At 36.9% G+C, this 21,123-nt stretch overlaps 1 protein-coding gene across 1 annotated transcript in view; it reads left to right on the forward strand.

The window, feature by feature from the left end:
• ANKIB1 (ankyrin repeat and IBR domain containing 1) overlaps positions 1–21,123 on the forward strand; it is a 153,062-nt gene that overhangs the window by 119,548 nt on the left and 12,391 nt on the right. Inside the window, exons 10-14 of the mRNA XM_052638783.1 lie at positions 6,016–6,104; positions 14,468–14,598; positions 19,632–19,766; positions 20,740–20,826; positions 20,907–20,973. Of these exons, the coding sequence (XP_052494743.1) occupies positions 6,016–6,104; positions 14,468–14,598; positions 19,632–19,766; positions 20,740–20,826; positions 20,907–20,973 (509 nt within the window). The remainder of the gene's footprint in view (positions 1–6,015; positions 6,105–14,467; positions 14,599–19,631; positions 19,767–20,739; positions 20,827–20,906; positions 20,974–21,123) is intronic.

The following is a 21,123-nucleotide window of genomic DNA, read 5'->3' on the forward strand; positions in this document are numbered from 1 at the left end:
TGATCAGAGGAAGAAATAGTATTTGTAATGCTTTTTACTCATTTCCAGATTTATTACATATGCAAGGATATATTTGAGGTGGATATAAAACACTGATCTTTATTTAATATACCTATCAGAATCCAAAGTCAAATTGTAGCACTGCTAGATGGTAAAAAGGCATAGTTATGGAAATATCCCTACCATGAAAGATCTATTTCTTACACTCATCATCATTATCATTAGCTAAAACTATTATTTGAACTGCCAACCTATATATAGCAGTGAATTCTAGGTCAGGTGTCAACAATGTAGTGTCTGCACCAATTTTTTAAAATAAAGTTTTGTTAGAACACAGCCGTACCTGCTCATGTCAGTTTGTTTCCCTATCATCTGTGGCTGCTTTCAGACTGTGACAGTATCGAGTAGTTGCAGCAGAGACCATGTGGCCTGCAAAACTCAAAATATTTACTATCTGATCCTTTACAGAAAAAGGTTGCTAGGCTTCTGTGCTAACTGCTTGAAATAGTGATTAATAAAAGAAAAGCAGTGGTTACTACTTTCATAACTAAATCAGATTCAACAAGTAAAATAGCAACAAAATACTGAATAAATATTTAGAGTATATCCATATACCTGTATCCACATGTGGTAGTTTTTCACAACATTTTAAAAAAACATGCCTAATTTTTACTTTTGGGCTTCCCTAGTGGCACAGCTTATTAAAAAGCAAGACATTACTTTGCCAGCAAAAGTCCATCTAGTTAAGGCTATGGTTTTTCCAGTAGTCATGTATGGATGTGAGAGTTGGACTATAAAGAAAGCTGAGCACCGAAGAATTGATTCTTTTGAACTGTGGTGTTGGAGAAGACTCTTGAGAGTCCCTTGGACTGCAAGGAGATCCAACCAGTCCATCCTAAAGGAAATCAGTCCTGAATATTCATTAGAAGGACTGATGCTGAAGCTGAAACTCCAATATTTGGCCACCTGATGTGAAGAACTGACTCATTTGAAAAGACCCTGATGCTAGGAATGATTGAAGACAGAAGGAGAAGGGGGCAAAAGAGGATGAGATGATTGGATGGCATCACTGACTTGATGGACATGAGTTTGAGTAAACTCCGGGAGTTGGTGATGGACGGAGGTGTGGCGTGCTGCAGTCCATGGGGTCACAAAGAGTCAGACACAACTGAGTGACTGAACTAAACTGAAGTGACTCAGTGGTAAAGAACCTGCCTGCCAATGCAGGAGATGTGATTTTGATCCCCGGGTTGGGGAGATACCCTGGAGGAGGAAATGGCAACCCTCCCCAGTATTCTTGCCTGGGAAATCCCATGAACAGAGGAGCCTGTTAGGCTCCAGTCCATGGGATCACAAAAGAGTCGGATACTACTTAGCGACTGAACAGCAGCAACAGATTTTTCATTTTATATGTTTTATTATTCAGTGGTTGACCCTTAATTCCACCTCATTACCCCAGCAGAAGAGATAAGGATCCAGCAACAGAAATGGGAAGTGAGTTAATGAATATACATAAACGTAATTATAGATAAATTATCCTTGGATGAATATGAGTCTACTTTATTTAAAGTAAGAGTATTTAAAATAAGGAAATAAAAGAACTTATTTGAAGTTAGTTTTTTGAGAAACTTAAGTTCTAGTACCTTCAAGCACTCCACCTAGAATGTTACTAATTATGTACTATCCTTTGGAAAGTCATTTTCTGAGCTCTCTGGTTCGTGTAAGCTTCCCTGGTTTAGAAAAAACTGATTAAGAGGGTTTTTGAAGAGCCTACAAAAATGGAAACCATACTTTAGTAAAATGTTTAGAAAATAGAAAACACAAATTAGTAAAATATTTAGAAGATAAGACGATAAACTTTGGTTTCTGTGGTCTAGTTTTTATTAGTTTTTTACTCAGGATTAGTTTTTATGTTCTTTTATTCTTCCCCACCTCTCTTTGTATACTATAGGTAGCAAGTTTGGATTAACTGAAAATATGGAAACTAATAGAGAAACCTACCAAGATAGATTAGATTGTAAAACATACATATGCATACACATACATGATGCTATAAGCTGTACATTTCTAGTGTAGTGTTTAGAGAAATATGTCAGTTTAGTCTTTCTCATACCCAAAATATTAGGCTGGATATACTCAGTCTCCATTGGAAACTATATGCCAAAATCACAGGCCCTACTTGGAATTTTATCCCAGTTTAAGGGGTCTGTGAATGGTCACGTGGATTTAAGATGACGTTTATTTACTCCTCCTGGTGGCAGGATGGTAGGACTAAGCAAATAGTATCATCATTTTCTAACACAGCAATTCAAGACTTAACCTTGTTACTTTTCAGTTTTGAAATTCCCTAAGCTCTAAGATTGATATATGTAGGTATATGATATATGTATTTGCTAGGATTTTTCTGTTGCTTCACTTCTCTAACCATTAATTGGCATTTTTTGTTTTTACATAGCTTCCTACTCATATTCACTGACTATATTTAGAGCTTTGCCTGTAGTCAGAAATTCTACGAAAAAAAGAAGTTCTAAGTAGAATTCTGCTGCCCTTATCTTGTGTTTCAAAGACAAAAAATCTGCCTCATGCAAAAGGAAGCTTTGCAAGAGAGATCTTTATAAAATAAAAGCATGTGGTTCAGGGTTTGCTTCTTTCTTTCTCCCAAAAGTTCAAAACTATTTTCTAAACATGATTGCAAAAACCATCAGAAATTCCAATAATAATTTCTTCTTTTTAAGAACTAAATGTGACAGAATCAGCTGAGAGCTGTCCCCAGGATGTGTCTGCCTGGATAGAATGAATATATTCATTGTTAGGAGGGAAGGTGGGAGTAGGCATTTTTCTTCCCACCACAGGATAGCCCTTTCTGTTCTAACTTGTTCACCAACAAGTTCTGTGCCGTTAATAACTGAACCTAGAATGCTTTCTCCCACTAGCCTATATGATGACAGTTTGTCAAAGTATTTGCCGCCAGTCATTGGTGTCTTGGTTAACCCTTTCTTCAGGAATTTAGCTTTCCAGTACCTGCAGAACTTTCCAGTATCTTCATTGTTTCTATCAGAATACTCTCTTCCTACACATGGCGAGATCTAGATTATCAGTCACCTGTTAACATCTGACAACATTGTCATTACTGTGCTTTGCAGAAGTTCAGCCTTGTTTTCTCTTAGGCCTTAGTTTTCAGAGAAACTTAGTAGTATTCAGTGGCAACACTTTCTCATTCGTGGTTTTTGCTCCAGCTCCTCCTTTATTTATAAGCTTCTTTTTATACCCACTCTTAGCGTTGCATTGTAAAGTGGTAGAAACTGTGCCAGCGGGCTGTAACACTCAGACATGATCATACTGATTAGGCTAACCATTGAGGAAGCACCTGTGCCCTCCTGTGAGGTTTGGAAAAGAAAAACTGATACTGCCCTCTAATGCAGCATGGCCTCAGTGAGCCAAGCCCACAAAAAAGCCAATTACGGCCTTTTGAAGACATGGCATTCATTTTTTTCAGACTATTTGAAAGCAAAGGACTTCTTCCTCCATTGTCATTATTTTTTTTTCTGTCAGAAAATGTGCTGACAGCACAGTCAGTCACACTGATTCTACTAGAAAAAAATAGTGAATATCCCGGGGGAGGAGGGAAATCCTAAACTTACTGAAAATAATTTATTTTACTGACTTCATTTGTTTTGTTTTAGATATTGCAGATTTGTAAAATTTCTGCACTTTGGTTTTTTATGTTCATTTGGGTTTTTTTGATGATTCATGAGAAATATAGATTATTCCATTTTCAGACAACACATGGAAATACTCTTCTTAGATCTGTGGCGTATTTCTTACTCTAATATATGTGTCAAATTAAAATGAACAGTTATCACAGATATCCCTTACATTTCTGGAAAGCAGAGTTGATTTTAATATGTGCTAAAATATATACTGAATACATCTACTTCTACTTTTAATCAACGCAGTATTTTTTTAAAGGTTGTTAAATTATAGCTAAGTAACTAAGGATCTATATAAAACCAGTTTTGGAAGATTTCCCAAATACCAGATATGGTAATAATCAGAAATCTAAGAAAATCATTCTTTCAAGATGTACGTAGTGATCTTTTCAGGTATACAATTTGATGGCATTAAGTACATCCGGTGTTGTGAAACTGTCATCCCATCCATTTTAGAACATTTTTATCATCCCAAACAAAATCTCTGTAAGAGATTTCTCTAGAGACAATTTCTCTAGATTATCTCATTTAGATTCTCTCATTAAGCAGTAACGCCCCATCCTGCCTCCCTGCCACATCTCCTGGTAACCATCATTCTACTTTTCGTCTCTATGAATGTCCCTGTTCTAGTGGAGTTGGACAGTATTTGTCCTTTTGTATCTGGTTTATTTCACTTAACATGTCTTCAAGATTCTTTCCATGTTATAGCATGTATCAGAAGCTCATTCCTTTTTATGACTGATATATATATATACACACCTTTTTATGACTAATACTTCACTGTGTGTATATATATATGTGTATATATGTTCATTGTTTATCCAGTCATATGTCAGTGAACAGTCTAGTTCCCACCTTTTGACTATTGTGAATAATGTGATGAGCATTGTCATAAAAGTTTGAGTCCTTGTTTCAATCCTGTTGAAACGAAACTCTTTGAGGAACTATACCAAAGTGTTTTCCATAACATCTGCATCATTTTACATTCCTACCAGCAATGCACAGGGGTTCCAGTTTTTCCACATTCTTCCATACACTTGTTCTGTCTTGTTTTTCAAAAATAGTAGCCATGGATATGAAGTAGAATTGATACATTCTTAACACAGTGGAATGTTACCTCATCATTGTTTGTAAGACTCTACCTGTCAGTTGGCATGTCTTCTTAACAAAGCTAAATTGTAAATAAGATTTTTGTTTAAAATGACACTGGTGATGATAATGGTGATGTTGGCACCTATAGATTGCCTTTTTCTTTCCCCATAATGATATTTTGTTATTAACTGTAACAATTTATCCTATAGAGTATAATATATTGAATTAAACAATTTGTAAAGGCTCTATGTCATTTTTAATGTTTGACATTTATATGCCTATAGAAAGAATATATAATTAAGTTACAAATGATACATTGATACAGTTTTTATTATTTAAATCAAAATTTGCCAAATGCCAATAGAACCGAAAATCAGGATTTGTCAAACACTTGAAAGTAAGTTAGATTGCCCTTGCTGTTACTTGGGAATTCAGAGGTAAAAGTAGTGGCAAGAATGTAATGTAAAATAGTACTTCCCAAACTTTAAAATGCAGAAGGGTCATATGGTGATTTTGAGAAGAGGCAGATTCTAATCAGTATGTCTTATGCAGTCTGCTCCTCTGCAGGTAAACAAGCTCCCAAGTAATGGCAGTGCTGTTCCCCAGGGGAACACACTTTGAATTGCAAACATTTAAATTGTTAGTGAGACAGAACTTAACTGATAAAAATATCTTTACCGCTCTTAAGGCCTGCCTGCGTGCTACGTTACTTCAGTCGTGTCCAACTCTTTGCAACACAGGAGATGTAGGTTTGATCCCCGGATGAGGGAAATACCCTGGAGAAGGAAATGACAACGCACGCCAGCATTTAGAAGGCAAGAATGCAGGAGGAGGTTGTGATTTCCTTCTCCAGGGTATCTTCCCCACCCAGGGATCAAACCTACATCTCCTATGTCTCCTCCATTGGCAGGAAGATTCTTTACCACTAGCACCACCTGGGAAGTTAAAGGACTAAATTATAAATATTAGTTAATCTGTTTAGAGCTTTTTAAAATGTGTGAATAAATGCACTGCTGAAGGAAAACTCTGGCCTAGTGCTGCCGAGCTGTAGAGTCATGCTTGCATTCCTCTGCTGAAATGCTTCATCTTTCAGTGGCTGCTGTGCCTCAATGTTCTCAACTTTACATTCAAAACAGTACTTCCCACCTGCTCTTTTATCTTGATGTTGATGAAGAATGTTTTAAAATTGCCTTTTCCATGTTTTCCTCTTCAGGGAGTGCCTTGGTGAAGCCCATGAGCCTTGTGACTGCCAAACGTGGAAAAATTGGCTACAAAAAATAACTGAAATGAAACCGGAAGAACGTAAGGGGAATTTTAGATAGCTATGTATTTTCTAATAGCATTCCAAAGATAACGTGGTCCTGTTTCTTAGTCTTCATTTCTAAAGTTTTCAAGTTTGTTAATGCAGAGGTCCCCTTTTAAGTCCTCTAGCCAGTATCATTTTGGAGATCTCAGGGGGAAGTATAGACAGGTTCCATGTTTCTAACAGACTTAGGACTCCAAGGTAAACAAAGTCACTCTAAGTTCTGCTTTTGTAGTCCTTCCCTTTTATCCTGGAGTGAGCTCACCAGCTTTTCTAGACTTCATGGGAAGAAATGCATGGTCTGTACTGAGAGGAAGCTTCCAGTGGAGGGTAAGGCAAGTCAATTTCTTGCTATTATGTGGTTCTGTAGATTTACTTAGATTAAATACGATGTCTGTTTGACTAGTTTTTAATGCGATGTCTCTAAGTATAGTATCTCTGTTCATCCTCACAGAAATGCTATGAGACTGATGGCAGTTATGCCATTGCACAGATAGGAAGCTAACAGATTGGATTGAGTGACGCAGGGCAATTAGAATAGGTTTGAATTAGCCTTCCTAATAGCAGTTTCTATGTTTGACAGGTAAATATATCTGCTTTGCCATAATTTTTTACCCCCTGGCGTATTTTATGACAACTGTTTTCTTTTAAATTAATATAAATTAAAACTCATTTGGAGTTTTTTGACTTTTTTAATATTGGAGTTTGAGGTATTACGAATCAGGATTAAGAATTCACATGGTTCATCTACACTTATTATGAGCAAAGCACATAATAAAGATGACATCAGTCTCCAGGGAGTACAGAGGCTAGTAGGGAAGCAGTGAGATATTACAGTTAGCTGTCATATGGTAGCTAACATAGTTAGGTTAGACAAGAGTACAAAAACAACTAACTAGGTTGGGGACAGAGGTTGTTAAGGAATCCTCCTGACAGCAGCAAGATATGAATTGAGTTTTAGCATGTCTGCAGAGGCATATCTGTCAGCAGCTAAAGCAATACTGGAAGAGGCTGGCTGGCAGCCTTGAGTTCCTCAGGTTTGTATTACTATTATATTGGACATTATACCATTGCCTGAGAAATGGTTCTCAGCAGTTGATAGTCACAAGATGATATTGTGCACCCACTCGGGATTATTCAGATCCATGGAAAAGAGACAACTTAGGTAGACTAGAATACCAGTTTATTAACTGACCATGAGAATGATCTCTTTGATGTGTTGAGAAAATGCATGTCCTCTAAACAGGAGCAGAGGCAACTGGATAGTCTTAGGACATTTTATAGTGATATCTGATTAACCATTGCTTTCCTAAACATTGATCGTTCAGTCAAATATCTTCTGAATACCTGCTTCCCAAATCAGAAAGGTTTGTGTAGATTGTTATTGGTCCCCTGGTTCATTGTCTCTCTCCTCTGTATACCAGGTAGACTGTGTCATTGCTCTCTGGTTACCCATCCATTTTCCCTGTTCTCCATCTATGTGTAGTATGTCTGTGTGTGAGAGTTCCATAGAGAGATTAATACCATTACCCTCCAACACACTTAAATACGGCAAGATGATTGGATTTTGCTTTCTTTTCCTGCTTCTGACACCTGGAAACATATATATTTCCATTAGAGATGGCTTTCTATTGCCCACCTACCTGCATGTCTTTATACATTCTGTGGAGTTTAAAATTAAGGTCCATGGGAGAAATTTGCAAAAGATGAGGCTGGAAAGATAGGTGTTGCCAGATTGAAAGAGTTCTTGCCAAATTGTCTGAGTTTATCCTATTAACAGAATAAGCCACAGAATGCAGTGTTTGAGTAGGAAAATAACATGGTTAAAGATATTGTTTATTTGATAACTGATGACTAGGATTGATAGACTAAAGGAGGGATAGACCAGAAGTAGGAAGGTGAGTTTTTAGTTTGGGTCGGAGAGTAGATCATGATGTCACTGGTTAACTTAGGAGATTCAGGTAGAGGAATAACTTGCAGGGGAAAATAATGAATTTTGTTGTGGCCATTTTGCAGTCAAGTTACTTGGAAGACATATGTGTGGAGATGTCCAGTGGATTTTAACAAGCGCCTGTCTGCAGCTTAAAACAGATGCTGAGAAAACTTAAGAATAATTTGTTGCCTTTAAATGATGTCTTCATTATGTCTTTAGCATTTATTTAGTGCTATTTTATGGTAGAATACAGAAATAGAATGCCCTCTATGCTCTTGAAATTTACATTTTAGAGATGGAGACAGCTGTGCACAAAACTCAGAACAATAAGTATTAGAGATGCTTTTAGAGAACAGTATACCTGTGATACATTGTGAGGGAGAGGAGAAACAAAAGAGGGGATTAGTTAAGAGATCGTCTAGGAGAGAGGTAGGGAAAGCTTTATAAAAATAGTTGATGCCTAAGCCGTACCTTGAAAGGTGATAGATGTTCTTCACACAGACGAAAATAAGAAGGGCATTCTAGGCTCATGGTGCAGTCGGGCTATGAACTAGCACGGCATATCCAAGGACTGCCAGCAAGTCCCTTTAGCCAGCACAAACATGCAGTGAGAGATGAGATTGTGCGTGCAAGGGTAGGCTTGTGTGTAATGCTGGGAGGTCTCACTTTATCCCGAGATGCCAAAAAGGAGTTTTAAGGAAGGACATGATAACTGAAGATGTTTGCTTAGAAAAATCAGTCAGGTGCAAGTGTGGATGATGAATTAGGGACTAGGTAAGAGCACTGTTTCTGCAGTAACTTCAGAATGTACAGGTAAGATGAGATAAGGGCTTGAACAAGACAAGCACCACACTTGGGAGGGGAAAGGCATATAGAAGAGAAATAAGATAACTTCACTTTATTACATTTTTAATCTATTGTACCTACTAGCTGCCTAAAAGAATTAATGCACTATAAAAAGGAGTACAATATATTATTTAATTCTTGAAAGTAGTCAGAAGTATCTGATTTGAGATATAAAGCAAGTATTTTGAAATGGGTGAGTATTTTTAGTTATGCCTTGACAATGTAAAGTTGGATCAATCATTCCACATCCATGAATAAGTCTTATTAGGGAAGGGGAGAGAGAATGACCTGGGTAGTCAGTACAGCTTTTTGGTGGAACTGTGACAGAATATTCTTGCATAAGACAAAGATCTGGATAATGAAGAGAGAAGACAAATAGAATTAGAAAATGGTGCACACAGTATATACATGGCTGTCTCTGGTACTCAGATAGGGAGACCTCAAGTTCAAATCTGAAGATCACCCTCACAGAGTCCCAAATGGTATCTTATTTCAGAAAGATGGAGGAACTTTAGAAAATTCGATAGGAAGCAAGAGACCCAGGACACCCACAAGTGGCCTACTGTAGAGGGAGCCACCACCAGGACTGCAGAGAAAATTCCCTGTTGCTAAGAAAGCTTTCTCACTGTCCTGGTGCATGCTCACCACAGTGAAAGCCGGTGGTGACCAGTATACTCTTACTGGCCACTTTTAAGTGTGTGAAATTTATGGTAAGAGTTAAAGCAAACAATAATAGGCCAGTTGTAATACTTAAGTAGAACATCATCGTTAAATATACTAACACAAAAATAATACTCTAAAAAAGAAAAGTTTGATTTACTACTGTATTGGGTTTACATATTAGTTTGGGTCAGAGTCACATATATTTGGCATAAGAATTTTCAACAGAACTGGTAGATTCATGAGATTGTTTTCTCCCTTATCCCTGGTTTTCCAGAGTCTTTAAATTACGAGACTTAAAAGGAGTGACAAATTCTAATTGATGGGAAAATACTAGAAAATATACTGAGAAAATATTCTTTCAATTATTAATTGAAAGAATTAATTCCATATAAAGTTGAAACACTGTCTTTGAGTACCGAACCTACCTCTGTTGTAGCTACTCAGAGCAAGAAACAGGAATGATTATATTTTCTGTGAAATGATAATTTATAAAAATTTAACACCAGCGTTTTTTCATAGTACACATAATAATGGCTACTAAATGAAATTCAAGTAGTTTTTAAGAATTCAGTCTTTAAAAGCAACTTAGTTTTCACTTACGGATGTTGATTCTATTAATATATTTTTATACTGTAATACTTGATTAAATGAAGTTAATTTTTCTTACAAAGAGACTGGATTATTAAGGAAAGAAGATCAAGATCAACATGCAGCTGAAAAATGAGTTTGAAAGTCTGAGAGGGTGAAGAGGGCTCACCAGGTAGACTGAAGGGATCTTGCATGTTGTAGATATTGAGAAAGTATATACAAAGGGCAGATGTCTGAAATGAGCATGTTCAGAGCACTGGTAGTGAAGGCATTTTTTCTAGCACAAGGATTTGTTGTTCTGATAGTCGATTATTTTCTGAACACCATTCACTTCATATAATCCGCTAGAATGCAATCAGAAACTAGCATTCTTTCTCCAAGGGTATGAGAAAAAACTGTTATGTTGCAGGCCACACAGCTGCTTTGTTTAAATGTCTTTGTGCTTTATTTATTGTAACAATGGACAATAAATGTCGTAAGAATATATTGGAGCCTCTGAGCTAAAAATAATGTTGTTGCTAAATGGAGGAGAAAGGCCACTACTTTTAAACAAAAATCAGACATTGTACTTAGTAATTAGGTTTTCTAGCAGCACCTTTTGTAAACAGCATTACCTCCAGAGCTGATTAGTAGCTGCTAAGGGTAGTAACTTTACACATGGACATCACCAGTTGGTCAACACCAAAATCAGATTGATTATATTCTTTGCAAAGATGGAGAAGCTCTATACAGTCAGCAAAAACAAGACTGGGAACTGACTGTGGCTCAGATCATGAACTCCTTATTGCCAAATTCAGACTTAATTGAATAAAGTAGGGAAAACCACTAGACCATTCAGGTATGAACTAAATCAAATCCCTTACGATTATACAATGGAAGTGAGAAATAGATTTAAGGGACTAGATCTTAGTCCCTTAAATAGACAGAGGGCCTGATGAACTATGGACAGAGGTTCATGCAGTTGTACAGGAGACAGGGATCAAGACCATCCCCATGGAAAAGAAATGCAAAAAAGCAAAATGGCTGTCCGAGGAGGCCTTACAAATAGCTGTGAAAAGAAGAGAAGTGAAAAGGAAAGATATAAGCATCTGGATGCAGAGTTTCAAAGAATAGCAAGAAGAGATAAGAAAGCCTTCCTCAGCGATCAATGCAAAGAAATAGAGGAAAACAACACAATGGGAAAGACTAGAGATCTCTTCAAGGAAATTAGAAATACCAAGGGAACATTTCATGCAGAGATGGGCTTGATAAAGGACAGAAGTGGTATGGACCTAACAGAAGCAGAAGATATTAAGAAGAGGTAGCAAGAATACATAAAAGAACTGTACAAAAAAGATCTTCACGACCCAGATAATCACGATGGTGTGATCACTCACCTAGAGCCAGACATCCTGGAATGTGAAGTCAATTGGGCCTTAGGAAGCCACTGCAAACAAAGCTAGTGGAGGTGCTGGAATTCCAGTTCAGCTATTTCAACTCCTGAAAGATGATGCTGTGAAAGTGCTGCACTCAATATGCCAGCAAATTTGGAAAACTCAGCAATGGCCACAGGACTGGAAAATGTCAGTTTTCATTCTAATCCCAAAGAAAGGCAATGCCAAAGAATGCCCAAACTACCGCACAATTGCACTCATCTCACACTCTAGTAAAGTAATGCTCAAAATTCTCCAAGCCAGGCTTCAGCAATACGTGAACCATGAACTTCCAGATGTTCAAGCTGGTTTTAGAAAAGGCAGAGGAACCAGAGATCAAATTGCCAACATCTGCTGGATCATCAAAAAAGCAAGAGAGTTCCAGAAAAACATCTATTTCTGCTTTATTGACTATGCCAAAGCTTTTGACTGTGTGGATCACAATGAACTGTGGAAAATTCTGAAAGAGATGGGAATACCAGACCACCTGACCTGCCTCTTGAGAAATCTATATGCAGGTCAAGAAGCGACAGTTAGAACTGGATATGGAACAGACTGGTTCCAAATAGGAAAAAGAGTACGTCAAGGCTGTATATTATCACCCTGCTTATTTAACTTATATGCAGAGTACATCATGAGAAATGCTGAGCTGGAAGAAGCATAAGCTAGAATCAAGATTGCCAGGAAAAATATCAATAACCTCAAATATGCAGGTGACACCACCCTTACGGCAGAAAGTGAAGAGGAACTAAAGAGCCTCTTGATGAAAGTGAAAGAGGAGAGTGAAAAAGTTGGCTTAAAGCTCAGCGTTCAGAAAACTAAGATCATGGCATCTGGTCCCATCACTTCATGGGAATTAGATGGGGAAACAGTGTCAGACTTTATTTTTTGGGGCTCCAAAATCACTGCAGATGGTGATTGCAGCCATGAAATTAAAAGACACTTACTCCTTGGAAGGAAAGTTATGACCAACCTAGATAGCATATTGAAAAGCATAGACATTGCTTTGCCAACAAAGGTCCGTCTAGTCAAGGCTATGGTTTTTCCTGTGGTCATGTATGGATGTGAGAGTTGGACTGTGAAGAATGCTGAGCACCGAAAAATTGAAGCTTTTGAACTGTGGTGTTGGACAAGATTCTTGAGAGTCCCTTGGACTTCAGGGAGATCCAACCAGTCCATCCTAAAGGAGATCAGTCCTGGGTGTTCATTGGAAGGACTGATACTGAAGCTGAAGCTCCAGTATTTGGCCACCTCATGAGAAGAGTTGACTCATTTGAAAAGACCCTGATGCTGGGACGGATTGTGGATAGGAGGAGAAGGGGACAACAGAGGATGAAATGGCTGGATGGCATCACCGACTCGATGGACGTGAGTTTGAGTGAACTCTGGGAGTTGTTGATGGACAAGGAGTCCTGGCGTGCTCTGATTCATGAGCTCGCAAAGAGTCGGACACGATTGAGCGACTGAACTGAACTGAACTGAAGGGTAGTAAGTTCCTTCTGAAACTCCTGTTTTCCACCAAATTATCAAACAATTCTCTGCACCAGCACCCTAATGAAACCATCTTCCCAGGTGGGTTTAGAAATGGAGTGGAATCTGAGCAGTTCATGGCCGCAGTTGTTTCTCTCTGCTGTGTGGAATAGCAGCACTTTGCAGTTGAGCAGTAGCTGCTGTTCTGTTGTTGACACAAACTTAAGTAGATAGGTACGAAGGGTTCCATGTGGCAAGACACCATCAGTAGGCTCCTGATAGTGCTCAGCACTTCCAGTTCATATGCAGAACTAATTCCCAAGGGTCAGACCATGCAAAGCTTTGTCCCCTTCCCTCTCCAGGGATTTGAATCTGGGAGTTGAGTGACTTTTCTTTTAGACTTCAAATTTAGAGTTTATTTCTCCCCTGCTTCCAGTAGGGCTAACCTCTTACCCCACCCTTTCTAGACAATCTGCATATAATAAGGGCCTTAATAGAATGGACCACTCTCAAGAATTTCACAGTGATTTTCAGAATCTCTTTCAGTGAAGAAAAGGTAGAACTTTCCTCTGTACTTGAAGTTAGAAAGCAAACTTGAGTACTGACAATCTTGCAGGAAAAAATAAATTTTAAATTACCCGTCTGCCACTCTCTCCAGCCCCTAAATCTCTCCGTAGGTGGTGGTGGGGATTTATAGAATATAAAACGTAAAATGTAGAGTCTTTAAAAACACTGGCGTTCTTTAAGATTGCAGATCTCATATTAAAGTAGAATGAATAGTTTATAAGATGGTGAAGAGTATAAGGTTGGTGTGGGGATAGCAGGTGGGAGAACCTTGCCAGGTAGTCAGTCGGCGGCCAAGTCATGAAGGCCGTTGTGTTCTTTGCTAAAGAAATTTGATTAATGTTGTAATCAGTGAGGAACAACTAAAAGATTTAAAGATTTGTATTTTTAAAAGATCACTTTACAGAGGCAATTTAGTGTGGGTTTGGGGGACGAGGGAGAAGGATCTGGGGAGATAAGCTGGTTTCTGTGTTTTAATTGTCTAGGCAAAAGGTTCGGAGGATCCTAGCTGGAAATGAGAGGCGATGGATATGAAAAAGTAAGAGAGAGAACCCATGGGATACAGCATATGAGGCAAAGAGGAAGATGTCCAAGGATCATGTTCTTCCTATATTGATTCTGGGTGGATAATCAGTCATTTACCAGGAAGGAGATAGAGAAAGGAGATTTGGGGGAAATAATGAATTTAGTTCTAGACATGTTGTTGGATTCATTTTTAGTTTATCTTAAATAATCATGGATTAAAACTTTGCCATAGACTCTGGTAGGAAAATAAATATATATATTTAAAATTGAGAGGCAACCTGCAAAGAAAACTTTGAGTGTTTTTCCATTTGAAGTTGTACACTAAATCGTTTATTTTTGTATTTGTGCTTAATACCCAAAGTTGTGGGAGTCAGCGAAGCTTATGAGGATGCTGCCAATTGTCTCTGGTTGTTAACTAACTCCAAGCCTTGTGCGAATTGTAAGTCTCCAATACAGAAGAACGAGGGATGCAATCACATGCAATGTGCTAAGGTAAGTTAAAGAGGATTGTACTTGCTTTGCAGTTAGAACCGTAATTTGATTGTGAATCCAAAGGACAAATACTGTAAGCATAAAAACCTTATCTTTCAGAGTGATTCTAGGAGATTATATTCTACATTCTTTGTTAATTAACATAAATGTTGATTTATATTACTAAATTTTACAATCATAGTGAATGTTAAAAGCAAAGGTAAGGACTCAATGGTCCTTATCCAGTCAGAAATGCCGGAGTCCATGATCCTGAGAGAGTTCTGTATATATGTAAATGTGTAAATGATCAAGTGCTACCTTAATAGAGATGTTACAAAGCCTATTTTGGAGCATACTGCTTAATCTCAAGGTTCAAATCAGGCCCCAAGCGAACCCTTTAAGCCCAAATTTAAATCCTGTATAAGAAAAGTGCCCAAAGCAGTGTGCAGACTTTAGGTTTGCCAATACAATCAATTAAATAAGTAACTCATTACTATATTAAAAGTGAAAATGTCACTTGGCTAAAAATTAATAATTACTTTTAAAAGGCTACCCTCCTGACCTAGTTGCACAGAAAGAAACTACTATATTTAAAACAAATATTCTAGAAGTTAAGAATATTTTATTAATCCATGCCTACTTTCATGACCATTTTTGTTTAATTGTACTATCTCAGTTTATTTCCTTTTCCTTGGAAATGCCATGTATATAAAAATATTTATTTGAAATTATTGAGAGAAGAGCAATATAATTATTCTGATTTAGGATGTGAAAGAAACCCATACAGTTAAGATTTTGATAAAATACATCAATATCTTCTCTAAGTACTTATTGATTTTTTTTACTTTGAAGCTAATAATCATTATTACTATGACTTCAAAAATAATGACAGTTGCCAGTTAATAAATTAACATGAGTGAATTGTCTTAGTGAGACAGCAGTGATTTCCTCAGAAGAAAAACTTTCTACAGTGTTTTGAATGCTCAGGAGTACTTGTTAGTTCAGCTGATCAGGCCAAAATTCTTTCATTTATATGCAGTTGTATTTCCAACATTCATTTGGTTTTTTCTTGGACGGTCTGATACAGACTACATAGATGTGTAAAAGAAAATTTTTTACACAACAAAAGGTTGACCATAAAAAAATCAACAGGTGGGGTACTAATAAAAAGACCAAATCTACCGTTACCTTTATTTCAGTCATAGCACTCACCAACAGTAAGTAGTTGATGAATACATATCAAGTAAATAAATATTTTCATGAACTAATTAATCAGGCTAATGATACAGGGTAACTTATTTTAAAGTTTGCTTAAGCTTCTGTTATATATTAAAAGGAGCACTTACATTCTATAAGAATAGCCTTATTTTTTTGTTGTTGCTCAACATTTTTTAATAGTTTATTTAAAATTGTATGTATGTAAATGCATGCCTATTTCTTATGGTCCGTTTCTGTACATCATCAAACAAAATTTATTTCCAGCAAACTCAGGCCCTGTCCTATCTCATTCCGATAATTTTTTTAACTGAAGGATAATTGCTTTGCAGAATTTTGTTGTGTTAGTATTTGCATTCAATGGAGGAAACTGATGAGTAATTCTTTCATTCTTATGACATAAAAGGAGACATCTAGAAAGTGAAAGTTTTTAGGCTTTTAGAGGTTTTTTTTTAACTTTTAAGGTAGAACAAGAAGTCATATGTAATTGAATCCATATGATAACACAATGACTAAAGGATAATATGCCTTTATTAATTCTTCAGTGTTTATTATTACTCAATAGATAGTTTTTACTATCTGGAATCAAATTGTCAAACATTTTAAAACAGTGACAGATTTGGCAATATAAAAATAGGTTCATTTTTTTAAAAAACTCAATTCATTTCCCTTTAGATGATTTTTAGGAAACTATTTAAATTTTATATTCTTACACAGTTTAAATCACTTGAAATTTGATCTGGCTCTGTGGAAAATTTATATGCTGCAACTAAAAACTTAAAAATTATCAAAGTTCTGTTTTCTTTTTCTTATCATAGAATGTAAAATTCTTATCATAGAATGTAAAATAATAATAGATAATTTTACTCAACTCTTTCAGATAAGTTTGAACTTGGATTTGAAATGGATTGATTTTCTAAGAAAATTTAATTTATTAAACTAACCCTAGAAGAAATATCCGAACAAACTCACTCCCCAGATGAGTTTTTTTCAACAATGTTTTCTTTAAAAGCAATAGCCCCTAACAGTTTCACAATAAAATTTTATCAAAACTTAAGGAATAAGTAATTTCAATATGATTTAAACTGTTTCTGGGACAAAAAGGAAAAACCTGGAAACTTTCAGATTATTATTATAAAATGAGTAGAGCCTTGATGTGAGTGCTTGATAAGTATTGAGTGTGTGTGTGTGTGTGTGCGCGCGTGTGCGTGCGCGTGCGTGCAGGCGCGTGCGTGCACACTGAGTCATGTCCAACTCTTTGCAATCCCAAGAACTGTAGCCTGCCAGACTCCTCTGACCATGGGATTTCCCTGGCAAGAATACTGGAGCGGGTTGCCATTTCCTTCTCCAGGAGATCTTCCCAGCCCAGGGATCAAACGCACCTCTCTCAAGTCTCCTGCATTGGCAGGCAGGTTCTTTACCACTAACACCACCTGGAAACCCCATTGAAAGTATAGATCAGTCTTATTTATGAATAACAATGCACAAGTCCTAAATAAGATATTGGAGGAGAAAATAGAGATATTAGCGAATACAATCCAGCAGAGTGCATTAGGAGAGTAATTGACCATCGGTTATATCTAAATGAAAAAACATGTTTTTAATTCTTTAAAAAGGTAATTAATCACTTGGGGTTTCTTTCAGGAATATAAGAATGGTTTGATATTAAAAAGCTATTACTGTACCTTATCTTAGTAGATACAAGACGAAAAACTATGTAAATTTTCTGTAGATGCTAAAAACGGATTTAACAAAAACTCAGCAACCATTCTTTGTAAGACACACAAAGAAATAGGAATACACAAAATTTTCCTTTTAAGTATGATAAAAATAAATTTACTTTAGTCCAAAAATTAGCATGGTATTTAGTGGGGAAACTAGTGGCACTCTCCTAAAATTGAGAACAACATAAAAATGCTCTCATCACAAATATTATTAACAGTGGACCGAGGATACCAGTCAACATAATTTAACAATGAAAAGAAATTGAAGATGTAAAGATTAGAAATGAGGTAGTAAAATTGTCTCTTTTTTTTTACAGACAGCATAATTGTATACCTAGAAAACCCACAAGAATCAACTGAAAAACTACTGCAAACAATAAAAACTTAATTAACTAGCAGAATACAAAAATGATATGCAGAGAGTAATAGCCTTCACGTGTTCCAGCAACATCCAGATAGAGTATATGCTGAAAGGAAAGACTTCCTCTATCTAGAAAGAAGCTTAAGAAATGTGTAAGAGAAGAAAGGGCTTCCCTGGGGGCTCAGAGGTTAAAGTGCCTGCCTCCAATGCGGGAGACCCAGGTTCGATCCCTGGGTCAGGAAGATCCCCTGGAGAAGGAAATGGCAACCCACTCCAGTATTCTTGCCTGGAGAATCCCATGGACGAAGAACCCTGGTGGGCTACAGTCCATGGGGTTGCAAAGAGTCGGACTCGACTGAGCGACTTCACTTTCACCTGAAGAAAACGTTAAGACCCCTATCTGTAGGTCTTAGAAGTGGACAAACAAATGGAAAGCTAACGAAGTTCTTAGAAAGATTGCAACAAAAATACCAGCAGGTTTTATTTCTTCATCTAGACAAGTTAATCCAAAAGTTCATATGGAGAAACGAAATAAGAGCCAAAAAACTTTGGAAAAGAGCAGTGAGGAGGAACTGCTGCTGCTGCCGCTAAGTCGCTTCAGTCATGTCCAACTCTGTGAGACCCCAGAGACAGCAGCCTACCAGGCTCCCCCGTCCCTGGGATTCTCCAGGCAAGAATACTGGAGTGGGTTGCCATTTCCTTCTCCAATGTATGAAAGTGAAAAGTGAAAGTGAAGTCACTCAGTCGTGTCCGACTCCTAGCGACCCCATGGAGTAGCCTAACCAGGCTCCTCCATCCATAGGATTTGCCAAGCAAGAGTGTTGAGTGGGTTGCCATGTCCAAATAGTAGGCCACACTATAAAGGCTCAGTAATTAAAACAGCATAGCTCTGGTACATGAATCTACAGATCAATGAAACAAAGCCCAGGGAAATAGATACATACATGGGGATTTAGTGTTAGTAAAGGAAGCATTGCCAACCAGTAGAGAAATGTGGGCTGTGTAATAAATGGTATTGAGACAACTGGACAGCTGCGTGGAAGAAAGTTTAATTCATAGATACAGATCAAAGATGTAAATATTTTTAAAAAATGAGCTGTAAATGTACCACGAGAAAACATTGATTTAAATTAGAAAGATCTTTCTGACTCAAAATCCATAAGCATTTAAGAGAAAAAAAGGATATATTTTCATACTGGAATGCTCATATTTTTGGCATTGTTTGGAATTACAGTTTTTTTACAATTTTTAAATTTAAAAATTTACAATTTTTTTAAAGAGAAATAGGTTTTTTGTTAGGTGTTCTGATTAAAGACCTTTTTAACTTATTCCCAGTTTCAAAACCAGTTTGTCAAAGTCAACAGAAGTTTTCAAATACACTGGTAGAGCTTTAGAGACCAAAGTAAGATTACTATGCACGTGAAAAATGAAACATTTGTCAGTATCTGTTTTTGTTATTTGGAAAGAGTATCATATTGATATTTTTAAAGATTTCTTGAGATTACTTAATAATATTATTTATATTTTAATTTATCCTTATAAACAATAATTCTAAACTACCCTCACATCTTTCCATAGTGCAGATAAGGCCTTCAGAGAAGACCTGCAACAGAGGGCTTGTCTTTGAGAAGGTTTGTGTCCCTGGTCACACAGGCAGGATTGTTTAATCTCTTAACTAATTGATTAACTAGGAATTGAAAAGTAATTTGCATACCAACATGGGGAGATGTTTGCACAGATGTTTTCTTTTGCAGTGCAAGTATGACTTTTGCTGGATTTGTCTGGAAGAATGGAAAAAACATAGTTCTTCCACTGGAGGATATTACAGATGTACTCGCTATGAAGTCATTCAGCATGTGGAGGAGCAATCCAAGGAAATGACTGTGGAGGTAGAGAAAACTGTTTAAGCCAAGACCTCTGGTTAAGCCACTTAATACCAGTGGAAGTATTTTGCATTTCTTCTTTTCCTACCTTTATTGTAATGAGGCATTAAATTCAATACACTTTTAAGTAGCCTTTAATTTAAACAAAATGGCTCTATAAGCCTGAGCTCTCTTTTTTTTAAATTTTTTATTGTTTATATGGGTAATATCAGAAAAGACATATATCCCAGCATAACTCTAAAATGACTCAAAAATAATTTTAACATTATATCAACAATATGATATGTTATTTCATACAATAGGTATCTTAGTCTGCTTGGCTGCCATAACAAAATGCCACAGACCAAGTGGCTCAAATGACAAAATGTGTTTTTCACAGTTCTTGAGACTACAGAGTCCAGGGCCAAGGCCTGTGCCGGGTCGGCTTCTGGTGCTGACTCCCCCTGGCTTACGGGCAGCTGTCTGCTTACTGTGTCTTCACAGGGAGGGAGAGCAAGCTCTGGTGTCCCTTCCTCTGCTTGCAAGAGCGCCAGCTCTGTTGGATTAGTTCTCCACCCTCATGACCTTGTTCCCCCTTTATCGCCTCACAGGGTGATATCACAGGGACTGTTTCCAAATATAGTCACGTTGGGGGTTAGACATTCAACATATGAATTTGATGGGAGACACGTTTTAGTCCATAGCAATATGCAATATAATAAAACATTGAAGATTTGATGACCATAGGGCTTGAGAGACATATTTACTTCACACTCTGGGAATAGTGGATTCAGTGGTTTGTCACAGAAAATACCAATGCAAGACTTTATTCTGGAAAGCATTTAAAATGTATTGGTTATTATTTTCTCAGCAAAGCAAGCAACAAATTTGTATGCATTACTATCTTTTACTAATAATTTTTTGTGTGGTCAAAAGCCTAATTTTAGTAGCTAGTACTTTTGTTTATATTATAAAAGTCATTTGGACTTCTGTTTCTTAGGCTGAAAAAAAACACAAGCGATTTCAGGAACTTGACAGATTCATGCACTATTATACAAGATTTAAAAATCATGAACATAGCTATCAGGTATGTCCTATATCATTTCAGATGTACTGTATAATACTGTTGTAAGGAAGAAAATGATATGTTTATTTCTATTCCTTTAGTTAGAACAACGCCTTCTTAAAACAGCCAAAGAAAAGATGGAGCAATTGAGTAGAGCTCTCAAAGAAAGTAAGTTATAAGTGACACATATGGTAGTTAATATAAAATATCTGTCATGCTTAAGTCACTTCTTTGGTAGGAGATTAAGACCCTTAAAGGACTACATTATTTCCATTAGCTCATTTGGTAGTTTGGAGTTCTTTCAAGTCCAGAGTGCAC

Source organism: Budorcas taxicolor, chromosome 4, assembly GCF_023091745.1.
Source record: "Budorcas taxicolor isolate Tak-1 chromosome 4, Takin1.1, whole genome shotgun sequence".
Lineage (NCBI taxonomy): Eukaryota > Metazoa > Chordata > Mammalia > Artiodactyla > Bovidae > Budorcas > Budorcas taxicolor.